Source organism: Triturus cristatus, chromosome 5_1, assembly GCF_964204655.1.
Source record: "Triturus cristatus chromosome 5_1, aTriCri1.1, whole genome shotgun sequence".
NCBI classification, from domain to species: Eukaryota; Metazoa; Chordata; class Amphibia; order Caudata; family Salamandridae; genus Triturus; species Triturus cristatus.
The window spans coordinates 710,684,816-710,704,295 of record NC_140587.1 but is presented as its reverse complement, the minus strand read 5'-3'; the positions used below and the strand labels follow the sequence as shown (position 1 = coordinate 710,704,295).

Here is a 19,480-nt window from a genome sequence, read left to right as displayed (position 1 = left end):
TGGCACTAATGAACATACCACTTACCACAGTACCTGTAACTGTTGTTAAGATGGTATTGCAACTCTGTTCCTTTTGCTGCCAGGTAGGGGAAGGCTCAGCAATCAATGACAACTGGTGTAGTTGAGGAATTATTAGATTCAGACAGTAGAGAAGTTGTCTGGTGTGGGAATTTCCTGAATGATAGTTGTAGGAAGCTGGCTCTGTATATACTATATCAAAGTAAGGTATAGTGTGCACAGAGTCCAGGGAGTCCCCAGAGGTATGGCAGAGGCTACATTAGGTGAGTACTAACAGCTCTCTTTGTGGTAATGTGGGCGAACAGTTAGACTTATCCAGGGAGTGTGTTAAGCATCTATTGTATTTACTCAATCAAGACTAAAGGCACACACTCAGAGACTGAATCTAGCCCAATTGGGTAAGTATAAAAGGGTATTTGTATGTTTTATTTTTAGAACCAAGCAAGACTTGGCACAGGTCAGTAAAATATACTCTTAAATGCAGGACTTCTCAAGGAAATGCAGTTGTGGTTGAATTTGCAATAGTTACAGGTTGCTGTTGATTCAGAAAGCAATTTACATTACACAATAATTACTTTTAGGATACTTTTCAGTTACTTATAAATAACTTTGAGTACTTGGGTGGTATGCCTAGATACCACACCTAAGGATCTCACAATATAAGGTAAGTAAGACTTTGCTTGACTTGAGTTAAAGTTACTGTTCTTCCCATACAGAACAACAGTTCAATACTTACAACATTTTAGGCCCAACATTTTATAACACGAGTTCCTATGGGAGAAAAATGGTCATCGGTTTCAAAGGTAAGTAAGCATCTTACAAGTGGGAGTTTTGGGGGTTAGGACCATGGTTCCACAAGGTCTAGGTTGACACTCGAGCTTCACCACCAGTGGCACTGGGGCGGCCGGGTGCAGAGTGCAGGGGCCCAATGTTAGCCAATGGGGCTAAGGGGGCCTTTGGTTAGGGACTGCTAATGAGTAGGCCACTCAGGTGTGGGAGCAAAGCTCCTGGAGTTTAGGTCACGACTGCAGGGACCAACAATTTTCACAGGAGCTGCACCACCAGCGGCACTGGGGTGGATGGGTGTTGGGTTCTAAGGCAACGTCGGGAACCCTGTGCTTCTCACTGGAGACCTTCGGTTTGGCGAAGTTGCTGCAGGCTCGGCAGAGAGGCTTCTTGAAGGCGACCACCAGCTGGAGAGGTAAGTTAAATTCCTGGGGATTGCTGGGACATCATCAGTTGGGCCACCCAAGGCTGTGGGGTGTCGGGTGCGGGGTGTCTTCTGGCATCAGGTTTTCTTACCAGCTCCGGTCGCGGTCAGAGAGACCCTTCAGGTTGAGGCTGCAGACGTCATCCTGAGGCTTGAGGGAGGTCGGGGATCACCAGATCCTATGTCAGAATCGCTGGGGAGACCTCCTCATGGTGTTGGGCCACTTGAGCTCGGGCCATGGGCATCGGTCGGGTGCAGAGTGGTGCAAAATTGCGGAGTCGCCGGAATCCGGATTCTGGTCTTGGAGTCTTTGTTTGAGCAAATCCGGTGCTAAGGGGAGACAGAGTCTGTAAGGGGAGTGCAGGGCAGGTCCTCCGGGCTCTGGGGGGCTGATGGCTGCTGGACACGCTGGGTTCTTTGCTGTAGGCAGGTCGTAGACTGGACAGGCCGGTAGGGCTGGGGCCAGTGCAGTAGGTGTCCTCTCCTCCCTGGGTCAGAAGGGCTCATCGGTCCTTCTTCTTTCTTACTCGAATCGGAGGAGGCAAGGTTCAGGGTGGCCCCTTAATACTGGATGTAGAGCCGTTAAATGGAGTGTGCAGGTCGGGACCAATGCGTCCCTACATTGGGGTGGGTACACCCCCCATTATGCCACCCTTCAGTGGGAGGGGGGCAGGAGCTTCTTCCTGATTGGTTGGGTCCCGTCAACTTTAAGATGGAGGGGACTGAGATGTGTGCTTCAACTCGCCTCTCCCACCTGAGGGGGTGGGTTGGCAAAGGTGGGCACACCTCTCCTCCTAGCTTGGTTTTCACACCGACTTTCCCCGCCCAAAGTGGAGGGCAGAACCTGTGTGAGTCAGTTGCTGGGCGCAGCAAAAGGCAGAGACAACTCTCATAGGTGGCAAACCTTTGAAGCTTCCCCTTCGTGGACCCACCCCATCCTGGGGAGGATGCATGACACCTCTGTCCAGGATGGGCTTTGTTTCTGGACCCAGAAAGCAGAGGCTATCTACCCAGGAGCAAATGGTAAATGGCGGTCAGCCATTCAGGAACCACACCAGGGCTGGTCGTTTTTCAGGAAGCATCTAAGATGCCCTATGAGTGCATTTTACATTCAATTCCACACTGGCATGAGGGTGGGTTTATTGAGCTGAGACGTTTGCTACCAAACTTTCCAGGTTCTTATTAAAGCCATTATGGAGCTTTGGAGTTCGTAATGACCAACTCCCAGACCATATACTCATTATGGCTTTACTACACTTACAAGGTCTAAGAATGGACTTAGACACTGTAGGGGTACAGGACTCATGCCACTGTACCCTCACCTGAGGGCTGGTGCACCCTGCTAGGGGGGGTGGCTTACCTAGGGATGTGTGCTGTGTTGACTCTTCACTTTTCTCTGCACCAAAACACACAGCCTGCAATTGCAGTGTGTGGGTGTTAAGGTACAGGGCCTCTAAGGGTGACACATTAGGTGCTGCAGCCCGTAGGGGCCTTCCCTGGTCACAGTGCCCTTGGTACCCATGGTACCTTTGACAAGGGGCTTACCTGTGGCCAGGGATGTGCCAATTGTGGGTACAAAGGTACAGTTTTGGGAAAGAACACAGGCCCTGGGAGCCTGATTGGCAGGGACCCGGGGCACCTCAAGTCAGGTTGCATCAGATGTCAGGCAAAAAGTGGGGGGTATCCAGGCAAAAAGGGGCACTTCCTACAATGGTTCCTCGTGACGAAGCTCACCTTCGTCTGTTTTCAGTAGAGGAATCATTAGCCTGGATTCTTCAGGTTCTTCAACCTCTAATTTGAAAATCAACTGAATGAAGACACATTTCAAGTTGTGATTGAATCTCTTCAGCTGTAGTCACCATTGTCCTTTCTGTAGCAAGGACGTTGAAGGTCAAGTCTGAAATCACATCTTGAATTTACCCGGATGTGGGGGATCGATTATGTATCAAGATATCAACACTTGGCTCCCAAAACCTATACTTGTTGCCTTTGCAAAGATTCTCTCACTCATTGCTCTTTCATTGCCGGGCTTCAATATTAGCTGGGTTTCACCATATTGTCAACCATTTAGATTGCATAATGATGGTCGCCATCTTTCCAAACTGCTATGCGATAAGAGAGCACTCAGTTGAAGCATGAGTGTGGACCCAATAATCAGGGAGGAATTTAAAACTCACATTGCGATTTCGGGTTAGGGGATGGCTGATAATACAATTTAGGGACATATTCACAACAGAATGGAGACGCGTGGTGTTCAGCAAACATTGCTAAAGCTAAACTTCTCCATTTTGAAAATGCAGGTATGCGCCCGTATTCACAAGAATGTGGCACACCCCTGCGTTTGCCCTAGCGCTGGTGCTGAGTTCAGCTGCCTAGCGCCAACGTGTCTGCGTTGGGGGGAAATGATTGTTTATGTAAAGGAAGGTCCCCTTTCCTGCACATAAACAATCTTTAAATGCCGTTTTGTAACTTCTATGTGTGCTCCTTAATGTAGCACACATAGAAGTTGCAACACTGCATTTTTTTTAAATGATTGGTTATGTGCTGGAAGGGGGACCTTTCTGCACATAAACAATCATAGGCAATTTGCTGTTTCTATGAGTGCTGCATGAGGCAGCACACATGGAAACATCAAAAATGAGGAAAAATAAAGCATTTCTCCTCGTTTTGCCTGTTTAAAACTAGGTTTTCCCTGGTCTTAATGTTGGCGCTGTGTACTATTTACGTTGCACTTGTAAATAGGAGGCAGAGTCAAAATCAATGGGTGTTGCAGAGGAACGCCCACCGCAATGCCCATTGCCCTCCCCTTTCACGTTAAAACAGCATGAAAAGGTGCCTTATTTACAAGGCAGCCTTAAGCCACGTTAAGTGGCTTAAGGCTGCCTTGTAAATAAGGCGAAGCCTCTATCACCAACACAACCTCACTGAAAGTGACGTTGTGGTGGAGATACGGGCATGTAAATATGCCCTTAGTATTTTAACCAACCAACATTCTGGCTTAATCTCTCCTGGTAATCTGTGGGTAGCTAACAATTTTTGTAGTTTCAGTTTCTCAGCTCCATCTGCTATCCGGAAGTATGCAGCTGTCACTTCCTGCCATGGTTAATGCACTCTTTCTGATCTCAACTTGTCATTGTTTAAGGATGTATCCAGGGCTGAGAACTACACACTGGACTGGTGCCCTCGCAGCGGCAGCACCCAGCATCCATTTCTCAATTTCGCTCCCCACGTGGGACTTCCATAAAATCTGTGGGGACCCTTCTTTTTTTATTTTTTATTTCAATGAGTTGTTAGAAGCGTACTAAGAATAAAAGGTGCTGGTCTCGTTCGGTTGTGTTTAGTGTGTCAGAAAGAAACATACGATGTAAATATGCAACCAACTATCACATTTGCATAACATGTACATCACAAAGGAGAGTCTGTGCGTCATTGTGTCACAGAATTATACCGAAACAAGCGGTCTGTTGCCATGGAAACAACTGAGAAGACATACTGCAGCAATATCCCAGTGCATAGCCCTTTGGGCGTGTTGGCAGGGGTAAGGTGACATGGGAATGCCCAGTTATTATGATTATCATGGGCATTTTCCTAAAAGGCTATAATCCAACGAAGCTGGCAGACATCTCCTGTGGAAGGTAAGCTGCGGACTCCCAGGAACCAATATTAGTACTAACGCAAAACCACGTGTTCTGCCATTTTGAAGTAAGTGACCAGGGGCATGACATTTGTAAAATGTATGTTTATGGGCTAGACAGCCTTGGGACCCTCGAACAGTACAAAATGTGTTTAATTTTATACAAAGTGACAATTGGAGGAAGGGTCGGTTGCTTGTTGTTTTTGCTTTAATTTATCGCTGCTATTATGTCCTTAAAAGCCCTTTCAATGTTGTTCTTGGGCCTTTAGCCACTTAAGGTAAAATATATTCATATGAATGTATAGGATGAACACACGATATAGCATGCTATTACCATGTCTGCTCTCGTCAAGCATTCGAATTATAAAATCCAGTTACGTTTTCAGACTGAGCACCAAATTTTCAAGCATTCTCTACGGAAATCCATGATTTTTAGATTGGTTTTACACATATGGATTGCGGACATAAAGAAAACCTGACTGGAATTTAGGCTCCTGTGCTCAGTGACCTCACCCCTTGTCTAAAACAACGTTATTCGCATTTCATTGCTGTCCTGAAAAGTATTTCTTTCTTTAATCTTCTTATTCCAAGATACTCTTTAAACGTGAAGCGGGACGAGTCAGGAGCAGAAACATTACGGGTCCGGCTAAAGAAAAGCAAAGCCCTCACGTCACAGTCAAGGCAGCGGCAGAAACAACACTTATCCTGGACTGTCTCCCATTCTCAAACTCCTACACTGCAGACAACAAATACACTAGGACTATGGAAGAACCGTCCACTGATCGCCACTCGGAGTCTAACCTGGAAGCTGATTTCACCTGCCCTGTCTGCAAGGAGGTTTTCCAGACTCCTGTGAGGACTCTTGTCTGCTCACACGTGTAAGTATCATTGTACATTGTTTTGGACAATCGCTTACTCCACTAATGTGAACCAAATGATAGGGCCGGCTTTAGGTCTGGTGGCGCCCGGGGCGACAATTATTTTTGGTGCCCGCACACCCCGTGACCGCCTCGTTTGATTCTATCACTATCACTGGGCAAAAGTGCCCCTCATCTCTCCAGTCATAAGTTATTTCTAAACACAGCCCCCCCCTGAGGTCAGCGCCCCTCTCCACAGGTCAGCGCCCAGTGCGGCCGCACCGGACACAGTGCCCTAAAGCCGACCCTGAGTCCTGATGCTGCCAGGTCTGCGTGTCTATCTCAGTATTCAAGATACCTTTTGAATGATGAACTGAGTCATATTTCAGTCAAAAAGCTATTTTTCTATTCCTGCTAAAGGACTACACCTTGAAGTGGTTTCTGTGGGGGAATAAAGACCACATTAGATTTACGTCAATGACAAAGGAGTTCCCCCCACACTAATATAGTGGTCCACACGCCCGCTTTAGATGCAGGCGGACTCTAATTGTGGCTAAAGCGGTGACTATTTTGTTGTCACTGTAGCCAAACTTCTTTGACAACCCAACTGAGTAAGGGCCGTCGGAGAATTGGCTATGTGTCCGCGCGCCCAATTAGGATGAGATATCTGTTTTTTTACTGTTCATCACCACTGGGCAAACTCTGGTGGTGAGAGATAGTAAAAACACACATGCGTTGGCAAAGCCAAGATGTCTGCCGCTGGTCGCCAGCCTTTTGACTTTGGAAATTCTTGTTTTTTAAAGTCATGCTTTTTTGCAAAACTTAAGTGTTGGGTAAGCTGATGGGCCCTCATCAATCTAAAAATATGTTTGGAGGCAAAATAGTTTTTTTGTCTGCATAATGCACACAGTACTATAGTAGTCCCTGGCACTGAAGAAAACTAATTTGTGTATGGATGTACTCCAAAGGGGACTGAGTCTTTGCCCCAAGATGCACAGACTAATGGATGGAGACTGGCTGAAAAGCCCTATAATTACCTATGTTACACACATCATTTTAGTAAAATCAAAAGGTCTTGGATAACACCAGAACTAAAAAAAGTCAGTTGATCTGCTGTTGGCTGCCAGTCTCTTTGCTAATGCATTCTTTTATTAGGTTTTTGTAAATCTTTACTCCAAATTGATGAGAAAAGTTAAAATGATAGGTAACAAGGGAGGCTTGCAAAGACAGATAGAGAGGGTTACATAGATATATAGCCAGCCAGATACATAGGTTGACAATAGATAGATCGATAGATTTCCATACATAGACATGGTTGCATCATGGTTGGGACCAAGACAGTTTTACTGTTGAAACGTGATGGAGCGCGGTTACCAGCTCTGGTTACACACACATACCTAATACACACCTAGGCCCAAACACATTCACACAATAAGCTAGTAAACCCGCTGGCATCAATTTTTGTGTTTGTACCTGAAATTTGATATTCACCTTTACCAAATCTTACCAACTCGATTATCTTAACAGTAATTTCCTCTCCTCAATGAATCAGGTTGCTGAGTGAGTTTAAGGTAGAATGACAGTAACCTTTTACTTTTGAATAACCACAGACTCAAGACGTTTTGAAAACCTCACTTAAATCAATAATTTGTGAGTCAAGAATCAATTACAGTGACCACCTTCACCAAAACAAAGGCAGAGTAAGTCAAATATAGCAAAGTCATTAAATTATCAATGAAGACGGTACCTGAAAAAGGGAGGGAAAGAGAGAGCACAGGTACCAAAGACAGATTTTGCAGAATTATATTTACCTATGGTCATAGATGAACCCAACTCCTTAAAGATGGGGCCAGATAGAATCTCCCAGGACAGGATGCAGACAGAAGATCAGGCAGATTCAGATCTGGAAAGGTGACCTCTTTTAATGTGCAACCCCAGTGTCGCACCCCTCTCTGGTACTACTCTCCTCAAATGTCCCTCTTCCGAAGTCCCCTTCTAGATGATTAGATTATCAATCGGTATCTCAATTTCTCAAGCAGAGTTTCTGGAAGCAGCAGGGTCTGAGACAGTGTCTCGGACAGAATCTGGAGCAGCATACGCGTTGGGTCAGTGACAAGTCGGAATGACAGATCTGACAAGTCGGACAAGTTCTCTAGCTAACTTACCTCAATTATACTATTCTTTATTCATGTACCACCCCCAAAAGTTTCAATATTTGTGTTTTCCCCTATTCTGATTGGTCAGAGCGAGGAGATGAGTTCATCACACCATATTCAATGTAATGTTTTCTCTTTGGGCCATTGTTTTATGTTCCCGCCCCTTAATTTACTTTCCCATAGCTTTATTCCCACCCACATTTCATGTTATGCTTAACACAAATTTTGCAACAAAATATAAATTCCTTCATGCATTCAGGTCAACAGTTCCTTTTCCTAGACGTCTCAGTTCGATGTGGCCTTGGCTTGGCTTCAAGTGGTGCTGTCACAGGGTTCCGGCAGGTTCTTGTGCGCCTGCGTGAACATCAGATGGGTAGGGAATTCAGTCACCCTCCGAGGCCCAAATATAGACTAATAATAAAGTCAGAAAAAGACACATTAGAACACGGAAATAAATGATTTCACTGTATACCACCTATCTCTACTCTATCCCCATTTACTTATTTAAATCTTTTGCATCAGTGTTTAATAGAGTTTACGAGGTTTAGTTCAAGCAGCAGCATATGCGTTAACATGTGAGTTTCAAGCGGCCATATTTAATGCTATTGCACAGCTGCAAAGTTTCCCACCACAAGCATAGAGAGTGTCATACTACGCAGATGCAGTAGACTCATGAGCAATAGAAATCCCGTGTTTTTGGCAGCCATCTTTAGTCACTCGGCTTACTTGTTAGTAATACACATAGAAAAGCTTCCCCTAGATACAGTATGTTCGTATGTAATACAATATTAATATTTACAAGACTTGTTGGTTACATTATGACATGTTATTTGAGAGGATTGAATCCAAGCAAGTTTCTTTTCACGAAACCTTGCTCCATCCAACGCGTAACGACTGAGGAATAAAATCTGCACTAGCAATATTCTTCTGAGTGTGCGCCTTTTTGGACTTCGTTGTATATATATATATATATTCCAAATGCAATTTGACGAAGTGGATGCCCTTCCAAACCGGTCTGGGCTTGTTGGCGTCGTCAACACCGACATATTCCATATGAAGAATCCCGCTGCCTTCGCAGCACAAATTCAAGCCCATCCATTTGAGAGAGTCAAGTTGATTTTACAGCCTCATTTTTTAACTGAATATCATGGCACAAATTCGAAATTGATTTTAAATAAGGAAGGATGTGATGTCGCATTTTTGATCACCATTACATTGCATGCTGGTCACTGTAGTGCGTGAATCAGCAAAACGGGGACTCTAACCATGCAAACTCGGTCACTGTTGAAAAATAATGCACTGTTAATGAAATGAAAAAGTGTGTTGTGCAGGGAAGTCATGGTATAGTCCCAGGACAGAATATAAACACATTGTGACTGTGCCCCTTCAAAACCAGTGGACTGCATATCATTGTCCTTCTTCACTGTTTGCTATAGAAATAAAAGGTTTTTTAAATACTAGTTTCTAACTATGCCTACAGAGGTAGGACATGTGAAGAAAGAAGAAAAAACCTACAGAAAGAAGCAAAAGAAATGCAGAAAGAAGCAACAGAAGTCCACAAAGACGAAGAAAAGTGCAGGAAGAAGCAAGACGTGCAGAAAGAAGCAACAGAGGAGCAGAAAGAGGCCTTGTTGCAAAATCATACTGTGCCCACAACTTGTTCAGACGGGTACCGGTGGTGACTGACTCTGACTAACCAGGCCTAGAGCCAGTGCTATACTAAAAGACACTTAGAATACAGTGAAAACAACCTACATACACTAGGGAACACTATGCGTTGGGGTATCCCTGTGATTAGCATGACCTCCTCTGAAAGGCCCTAGTACATAATAGGGCAGGGGGATTAAAACTACCTCTAAGTCAGAGGTGCAGAAATATGCTACTTTAACTAGTAGTCGCATTTGCAGAGTGGTGGAGAAATGGTGCTGGGTGTCCAACCATCGCTCAGGAATTCCGCTGCGTAGGACTTACAGGAGGTACCAGGAGGGATTCTTGGCCCCAAACTCCCTCAGGACTAAATTGGACTTCATCCCCCATCCCGTAGTCAGCCACGAGGCACGTTTGCATAGTGGTAGAGAAAGGGGGACATGGCCTCTGAAGAGGTCTTAGCAATCCCACTGTGTGGGACTTACTGGAGGTAACAAGAGGGGTAGTTGGCCCCCAAGGACATTATTGGGTGCCAACTTCACAAACTATGACCTCCAGTCAGTCCCACACAGCAGCACTGGTAAGTACTTGTACCAGGCCACACCCACTTTGCCCACCACTCTACAAACGCGGTCCCTGGCACGCTCTTGGATGGGGATTGAAGTCCCCTTCACTGCTGGGGGTCCTTTAGGGGCCAGCTAGCCAACCGTTTACCTCCAGTAAGCCCCACGCAGTGGGATTGGTGAGAGGTAGACAAAGGCCATGCCCCCTTTCTCCACCACTCTGCAAACGCGCCCCCTGGCGCATTGTAAGTTGGGGGATTAAGTCCCCTTGAATCCTGAGGGTCCCTGGGGTCCAACTAGCCCACCAGGTACCTCCAGTAAGCACCACAGAGCTGCGTTGCAGAGAGGTGTAAAAAGGGGCATGGCCTGGACCACCTCTCTGCAAGGCAGCCCTGTGGTGCTTACTGGAAGCACCTGGTGGGCTAGTTGTCCCCCAGGGACCCTCAGGATTGAAGGGGAATAGCAAACTGCTCTCTCTTCCAGAATCCAACCCAGATTGCTTTTCCACATGGGTAGCTGCATGTTAGCAGCTCCCCGTGTGGAAAAGCAATGCCGGCTCCCGCAGGAGGCAGGGAGCCGGCTGGAACCGTGGGGGCATTGGGGCTCACCCCACAGTCCCCAACGAGAGGCCAGGCCCCAGGGGATGGGGTCCCCGGTGCAAGGAGTGGCCCGGTAGGGGGCCACGCGACACCCTCCCCAATAAGAATTTTCTTTAAAAAAAAAAAAACACGCAAAGGCCGGCCCCGGGGGATGGGGTCCCTGGGGCCATAAATGGTCTGAGGAGGGGGGCCACGCAGCCCCCCGCCATAATAATAAAAAAAATATTTGGCCATGCCCCGGGGGATGGGGTACCCGGGGCCCAAAAAAAGTAAAAAGAAGGTGAGCCACACAGCCCCCCTTCCAAAAAAAATCATTAAAAATAACTTGCGATCGTGCCGGAGGCCCGGCCCCCTCCCAGCAACACTCTGCAAACGCGCCCTGTGGCGCATTGTAAGTTGGGGAATTTATTCCCCTTCAATACTTGGGGTCCCTAGGGGCCAACTAGGCCACCAGGTACCTCCAATAAGCGCCACAGTGGTCCAGGCCATGCCCCTTTTTACACCACTCTGCAACGCAGCTCTGTGGCACTTACTGGAGGAACCTGGTGGGCTAGTTGGACTCCAGGGACCCTCAGGATTAAAGGGGACTTAATCCCCCAACTTAAAACACGCCACGGGGCGTGTTTGCACAGTGGTGAAGGGAGGGGGCGGAGCCTGAGGTGACATATGTGCAAACACGCCCTGGGGTGCGTTTTAAGTTGGGGAATCAATTCCCCTTCAATCCTGAGGGCCTCTGGGGGCCAACTAGCCCACCAGGTACCTCCAGTAAGCGCCACAGGCCTGCGTTGCAGAGAGGTGGTCTAGGTCATGCCCCTTTTTACACCTCTCTGCAACGCAGCTCTGTGGCGCTTACTGGAGGTACATCGTGAGCTAGGACGGACGGACGGACGGACGGACGGACGGACGGACGGACGGACGGACGGACAGGACGGACAGGACGGACAGGACGGACAGGACGGACAGGACGGACGGACAGGACAGGACGGACAGGACGGACAGGACGGACAGGACGGACAGGACGGACGGACGGACAGGACGGACGGACGGACGGAAAGGACGGACGGACGGACGGAAAGGACCGGACGGACGGAAAGGACGGAAAGGACGGAAAGGACGGAAAGGACGGAAAGGACGGACGGAAAGGACGGAAAGGACGGAAAGGACTAACAGGCTGACCATACAGACAGGTAGACAGAGAGAAAGACTGACAGAAAAACTGACAGGTTGACAAACAGGCAGGTAATTAGATAGATAGACAGGTAATTAGATAGACACAGGTGATTAGATAGACCGACAAATAGAGTTGCAAAGGTAGATTGAATGATAGACAGACAGGTAGCTATATAGACAGGTAGCTTGATAGACATACAAGTAGGCAGGCAGACAGGTAGTTAGGTAGTCAGACAGACAGATAGGGTTGCAGAGATAGAGATATAGACAGATAGATTGATAGATAGATAGATAGATAGATAGATAGATAGATAGAGAGACAGACAGACAGACAGACAGACAGACAGACAGACAGACAGACAGACAGACAGACAGACAGACAGACAGGTAGACAGGTAGACAAACAGAAAGACTGGCAGAAAGACTGACAGACAGATAGAAAGACAGAAAGACTAACAGGCTGACCATACAGACAGGTAGACAGAGAGAAAGACTGACAGAAAAACTGACAGGTTGACAAACAGGCAGGTAATTAGATAGATAGACAGGTAATTAGATAGACACAGGTGATTAGATAGATCGACAAGTAGAGTTGCAAAGGTAGATTGAATGATAGACAGACAGGTAGCTACATAGACAGGTAGCTTGATAGACATACATGTAGGCAGGCAGACAGGTAGTTAGGTAGTCAGACAGACAGATAGGGTTGTAGAGGGATGGATGGATGGATGGATGGATGAATGGATGGATGGATGGATGGATGGATGGATGTCCAGCGGAAGACCGGGAAATGGGGAACAACATATACCGACACCTTCCCCGTGTCGCAGACCCTACGTCACACTAGATTATTCACACATGCAGTCATTGGTGGGGCCCATAACACCAACACTCATACGTCTCTCTCACAAGTCTGCACACAGGAGGGATGAGAAATTCAAGCGCTGGACATGTGGGGGAAAATACCTTAAACCCTATAGGGAGAGAAAAGTTATTTTACAAAATATACAGTAACATCCTTTGCCTACAGATCCCCAATCTCAAACATCAAGGCACTCCTCCCACTTGGTCGAATGGACCAATTTAGTTGGATTGGTTGATGGTGATTTAGAACCAGCTAAAAACTTATTTTAAGATTCGGAATCTTTAACTTTCTTAATGAAAAACCACAAACTCATTAAGTCTCGTTAATCAATAATGGTTTATCTATAATTTTCATAAGAATTTATATTTGCATTTGTCTCGCCAAAGTTCAGTATTTCTTGATTAATTCAGGTAAATCGCAGAACATCATATTTACCTAATCTGGCTATTTGAAGTCCTCTAATTCATTGGCTCTGCATAATCAGATTTTGTAGTAAATTGTCCGAAAAGCAGACCAAAGCTCAAAGTCCTCTGCTCAGCACGCTACAGTCCCAAATCTATCAAAGGATCAGAAGCCGTGCAAGCATCTATCATAGCCCGTAGATTTTGGAAAAGTTCGCAGTCATCTAACAATCGGACAGCATCTAGATCATCAGGGAAAGCGTCACAACGAACAGGGCATCCGCTGCTGCTGTAGGTAGGGGTAGGTGTGGGAATCCCTCCTTATTCTACTAGGCTTTTATAACAAAACAAATCATAGAAGATACAAATTTAAACTTTAGAGCAGTCGTGATTGGCAGGTTGAGATCGTACGACCACTGTCCCAAGATTTTCAGTACAGTTCGAGGGGTGAGGTCATTGGTTAACGAAGTATTGGCTTGTTCCGGTTTACTGTAAGGATGATTGTTCCCCTTTCTTGGCGAAAGTCCCATTTGCCATCCTTGACCAGGGACAGTCTGTGCAGAGGTCGCTGCGAGGTTTAGGAGATTTCTTGCACATGCGCAGCTCACTCCGCGCCTCATGAGACAATGGCCACTTCGTCGTGTGGTGACAGCGGCCATCTTTGATTTAGGCCCAAACGCCAACTTAAGCGAAACAAACACAAAAGAATAATTAATTCATGGAATTGGTGATCCTAATGTTAACCCCTTGCTAATCCCTCTATGTGCTTGTATTTATCTAGCATATAGCGACATTTAAAGCCATTTATATTCACCTTTTCGAACCATTCAGGAACGCAAACATCACAAAAGCAACATATAACATGCAGTAGTCTATTACCACAAATACTATTGTTAGTATGCGTACAAATTTAAGTTATAAAGTTATTTAGCCATGCAAAATGCAAATCCCACATGTAATTTGAGTTTTTAATAATGTTGATTAGTACACATGCAATACTTGTTTAATAATATTATAATTAATAGATTATTTAATTAGTATTTTCATGCAAAAATAGAGGAGGTATACAAAATGTTGCACTACCTGCTCCATCAATAGAACAGGAAACTGGAATAAACAGCAGAGCAAAAATTAGTAATATAAAAGGTCAATGACTGTTGAAGCACGGCATGCACTGAAAGCAATGTAGATAGACATACAAGCAGGACATAGAGGCTACATTGGTTTGCAACTATAACAACATACAATAACACTGGAAGCAAGCTAGAAGGCAATTCAAGCAGGAAAAACATGATAAATTGGTTTACAAATCTAACTCTTGTCCTCAATCAAAATACATGCCAGTATGACATACAGGAGGGAGTTAGAAATGCACATTATTGCATGCATACTAAGAAAAATGGATGATAACTTCGTGGAACAGTTTCAAATGGACACAACGTGGTATGTTGTGAAACTGCAGCAGTCAGATAAAAAGGCCATTTCAAAAGGAATTTTTAACACCATCAGTAGGAGACAGGAATTGATAAAGCTGGAATGTGCCTTGCGATCACGCGGAGTGCTGGTAAAAAGCCTCCTGTTATCTCATCAGACGCTAAACACAAAGGCAATATCAAAGTAATAAAATGAAAATAAAAACACTGGCACCTTGTGTTCAGATGTGCTCATTGTGAAAGAGCAAAGTGCAGTCACTCACAGTGAAGTTATCCAGTGGCTGAAGTGGGCTGACACCCTGCCCTATTCTATATGCTGTAGTGGGCAGGAGCAAAATGTGAATGACACACCAACAGACCAATGGGTGAAAACAGCTGGCTGAACCCCCCCCCTTTAACCAAGTTTATTAGACATATATATGCATATATTCTTTTCAAAAATCAAAAGGTCTTTGCTTACACCAGACTTCAAAAATGCTCCCTCTCTCCCCACTGGAGGAGGCATGCAATCTAGATTCCGTCTGGTGCAATAACAAATACTACATAGGTGTTATTATTTATGTACTACCCGTGATAAAATGGGCAGAGCAACCACCACAATGTGTCTCAGAAACAGTAGCTAAATAGACACATTTCATCACAGGATCTGGAGTTGCCAAATTGCCCGGTAATGGAGATCAGTCGTTACTTGTTTGAATAATATCTGTGGAAGTTTCATTGAAATCTCCCTAAAAGGGTGTTTGTGAAATATATGGGAATAAAACTGACCTCACCTGCATGGATGAGATCTGGATGACTCTGGAGTTCATGGTGGGTAAACGCAACATCGCTCGTGTTTGGAGAGCGGAGCAGCCGCCACAGCTGAGTGATTGGAAGGTGGATATGGATTGGTGCATGCTTGCTGAGAAGGTGGTCTGTGACAGTAGGGGCTGCCTGGGCAAATGAACCAAAATTTGGGAGAAATGGAATGATTATCGAGGTGGATTTTGCACTTGGAATTGTAGGAGCTGATATTCAGTGTGAGGAACATACAAACGCTGCCATTGTTCAGTAACTTGCTTGCGGGTTGGGGAGTGGGATTGGGAGCCATTGGGAATTGTGGGGAGAACAATGACAATTGGTGGTGTCTTGATTCTGCATTATAGGATGTTGCTCATTTTCATTTTAATTGCAATAAAACGATTTATTTAAAAAAAAAAAGCTCCCCCTCACCATGGGAGATAACACCCATGGCAAGGGGGGGAATTATCTTCTATATTTTCAAGTAATGTGATTTTCTTTTTGAAAATGAAAAAAGAAAATTGTTTGGTACAAGGCTCAGTCGTGTTGATGGAGTCCTGCACCAAACAGCAAAATACACTGATAGGAACCACAGAGACAGCAGTTTCTGCCAATGCTTTATAAATGTCCGCCAGATTGGTGGTCATTTATAAATTTGGTGGTCAGGACCTCTGCTATGGGCCCTGGTGAAATAACGCCCCGACCTCCAACATCTAAATCTGGGCCTCAGGTTTATGATATTTTTGGTGGACTACTGTTCATTTTGTTCATGAATATGCTCTGTATTCACCTTTGTTCGAGCTGCTGTTGACTGCATGAGTTATTTGCAGAAACATAAACCTGGGAGCCAGATTTACAAAACAGTATTTGCTAATTCCTTTTGCGAGTAGTGCAGAATTTTACAAACCAACCTATATACAAATAGGTCAGTTCACAAAATTCCAAATTGTTATTGGTCAACAATATTCATGACGTAGGTCGCATATTGCGAGTCACAGGGATGGGGGCCTGCTGGGGTCAGCAGACCACCGTGGCTGTGATTGCTTTTTATAAATACATCCAGTTTTCATGAAAGGAAATGATCATGTGAGTAAAGAAAATGTCAACTTTTTAAAAGTTTGTTTAAGAGTAGACAGTGGTCCTGTGGACCACTGCCTGCTCTCCAACAAACTTTTTTTTCCCCATGGGCTTATCACCCCATATCGAGAGTCAGTAAAATTTCAATGTGTTTCAATTGGATTTTGATTGAAAAACATTAATACATACTATAATGAATCACTATGTGGAAGGTAAGTCCTAAACATGCTCCTCGTTATGCCTTTATAAACCTATATTTCGGTAACCTGTTAATGAATTGCAAAATGGGTATATTACATTCCCAAAAGCCATTTACCGGATGTAGCCCCCTTGTTTTTAATGGGATTGCGACCACTAAACGGCTTCATACATCTGGCCCCAACTTCAGAAAGCTGAGGCAATTCTAAAATTAAAAAGAAAAAACATGTTTACAAGTCAAGATTAAGTCTTGGCCTTTTTGCGTCTAGAGTTAACATTTATTTATCTTCTATTTTTCTTCCTGGCTGCACATTGGCATTCAGGTTTGGATTACAACATATTAGTCCTTTTGTCCTTACTCATCAGATCAATCCTACAGCTTTTCATTTGAATTTGACTTGCACTTTAAGAATTCATCTGGTTTTTCATTCTTTATAAGTAAAACCATATGATACCTTCTGAAATTCCATCAATTATGTTACAAGGACAACCTTAATATGAGGTTAAATAAATCCATGATTCTCCAATTTCACAAGGGTGATTTCAATTTTTGATCAGTTGGAAAGATTAGCCATTTAGAGAGCACTCTGGAAAGATGCTTCTGCATGCTCTCCTGCTGGGTAGTCATTTGTCTCAGTAACTTCCTAACAAACCCAGAACTTCAGGAGGGGGGTCATAGTGATACATCTGTTTCAATAACCTACCTGAGGCAGTGGCATGGAATTATGAGAAGACACTGCGTTTCTGATTTCTATGCCCAGGAGCGCATCAGCAGTCTTTGGTCCCAGTGCTCAATGCATTGTAAAGTGTCATTCTCTTTTCCACTAAGACTTGTGGACCTTTCCATGGCGGCCAGAGATGATATTGTCCAGCTTGCATGCAGTGCTGGTCTTGAAGGGAGGCGGTCAGGGCATGGAAGATCACAAGGAAAGAGGGATGTTAAATGTGAGGTTCTTCTTTTCATGCCTGAAAGACCCCACGTATCTGATTAGCCTTATATGTAAGTCTTTCCAAGATGATGGTTTACCTGTGATGCCATTTCTTTTTTAGACCATAAATAAAGAGGCACTAATTAGTGATGGATGCATCACATCACATTTTTTCCCTTATTTGTTTTCATTGTATTCATCAGCCACTTGCTACCAATTTGATTTTTGCTGTACTTTGCAGCTGGTTTCCTGCCTGGATTTCTAGTTATGGAAGATCTGTGCTGGCATTAGTGTAGCAAGGTCACCACCGGTTCTAATGCGAGCAAGGAAATTGGGCCTTTCCACCCTGGTTTTGTAGTGAAAAACAGCCACTAACATGAGGTTTTTTAGGTCTCGCCTGAACCAGCGCATGCGCTGGTCTGGCGAGACTTATTGAGAGGGCTCCAAAAAGTGCTACCAGGCCAGCATAGAGCTACAGTGCATGTGCGCGGGCACACGCGCCACGCTTTACCGCGATTACTTTCACTTTCGCGGCCGCTTTGATGTGATCGCGATCACTTTCACTTTGCTTTCTCGCCCTAAGTGCGCCGGGTATGCCCAGACGTGGGTCCCGGGCTCACTGTGCCACTGGAATAAAGCTATCCTGGCTGAAGAGGGGTGAAACCCCGAAACCGGTCCTAGGTTGCTTGTTTCCGGTCCAGGGAGGACCTGGCTTGGCAGTTCGGGCTGGACTGTTCCCATGAGGCACAGGGTCAAGACTGATTTGCATATGGACAGGTCTAAACTGGGGTGGCATGGTGAGCAAAATAATGATGGATTTAACCCAGATCTCTTGACTGGGGTGAATGTTTTGATTTGTTCTGCATTCCGCCCATCAATTGTGTGTCTTTTTATTTGATTTAAGGCATCAAAAAATAATAATTTGGGAAGTGCCCAGCATTACGCATTTCGACCGCGTTACCACGGTTTTGATCACATGACACGCCGGGGTCAGTTTCAACATTAAATAGTGATTTGGTGAAGTTAATTACATTGCTTCCCTCCCACAATAGACATAGAAAACACATTGTGCAGACATGAGCATACCATCAACAAAATAATAATGTGTTGTTAATCCAGAGATTTTTAACAAATAAATAAATCTTGTTTTGTACTGGTATTCTTTTACATAAATATCTAAGAACATTTGATAATACGCCAATAATTATTATATATCAATTAATACATAAATAAAACCAAGTGGTCAATGGCGATACAGTTATATCAAGCATTTTAGAATAAACTGTTAAAAGAAAAGCCCAAACTACGAGAATGATAAGAATAGTCTAGTTATCATATGTCACTAAAAAGAGGGGAAGTATATAATAATAAAGTGCAAGTACAAAAATGATACAAAAATAGACTTCATCATCTATTAAAAAACATTGTTGAGAGTATACAATACAATAAAATGTGGAGAGAACCATAGCTTGCCTTGATCATATAATGATTGAAGTGCAAATGCACTGTAAACATATCAAAGTGCAAATTCATGGCAGTTAACAAATACAAAAATACAATGATAATTGTATAGATCACTGTAAAAAAAATGCATTCAAACTGTTCTCAAAGAAGTATGTTTGTACATAGAATCACTGCAAGTGCAATAATATTAATGAAGCATTAGTGCATATATCAAAATGCAGCATCGCATAGACAGCGGTCATGAATGATAGACTTGGAAAAACCTTAGATCAGGTTGTGTCTAAAATTATATACCACCTTTCCCACTCTGTGAGATAGAATGCTGCACCATAAATATACAAGCCACAATAGCACCATGAAGAGCTGCCTAGTCTACTTTGGTATTGACATAATTTTATGGCTGAGATACATTTCATTTGAGCTCCCAGTAGGGGTGTAAAGCTTCTTGACCTATCTGTAAAGTCAGACAGGTGCTGCCG

At 44.5% G+C, this 19,480-nt stretch overlaps 1 protein-coding gene across 1 annotated transcript in view; it reads left to right on the top strand.

Moving 5' to 3' along the window:
* The first annotated feature begins 4,765 nt into the window (after window positions 1–4,765).
* LOC146831397 (E3 ubiquitin-protein ligase RNF138-like) overlaps window positions 4,766–19,480 on the top strand; it is a 255,932-nt gene continuing 241,217 nt past the window's right edge. Inside the window, exons 1-2 of the mRNA XM_085604154.1 lie at window positions 4,766–4,863; window positions 5,454–5,740. Coding sequence (XP_085460280.1) covers window positions 5,625–5,740 — 116 coding nt within the window. The 5' untranslated portion in view covers window positions 4,766–4,863; window positions 5,454–5,624. The remainder of the gene's footprint in view (window positions 4,864–5,453; window positions 5,741–19,480) is intronic.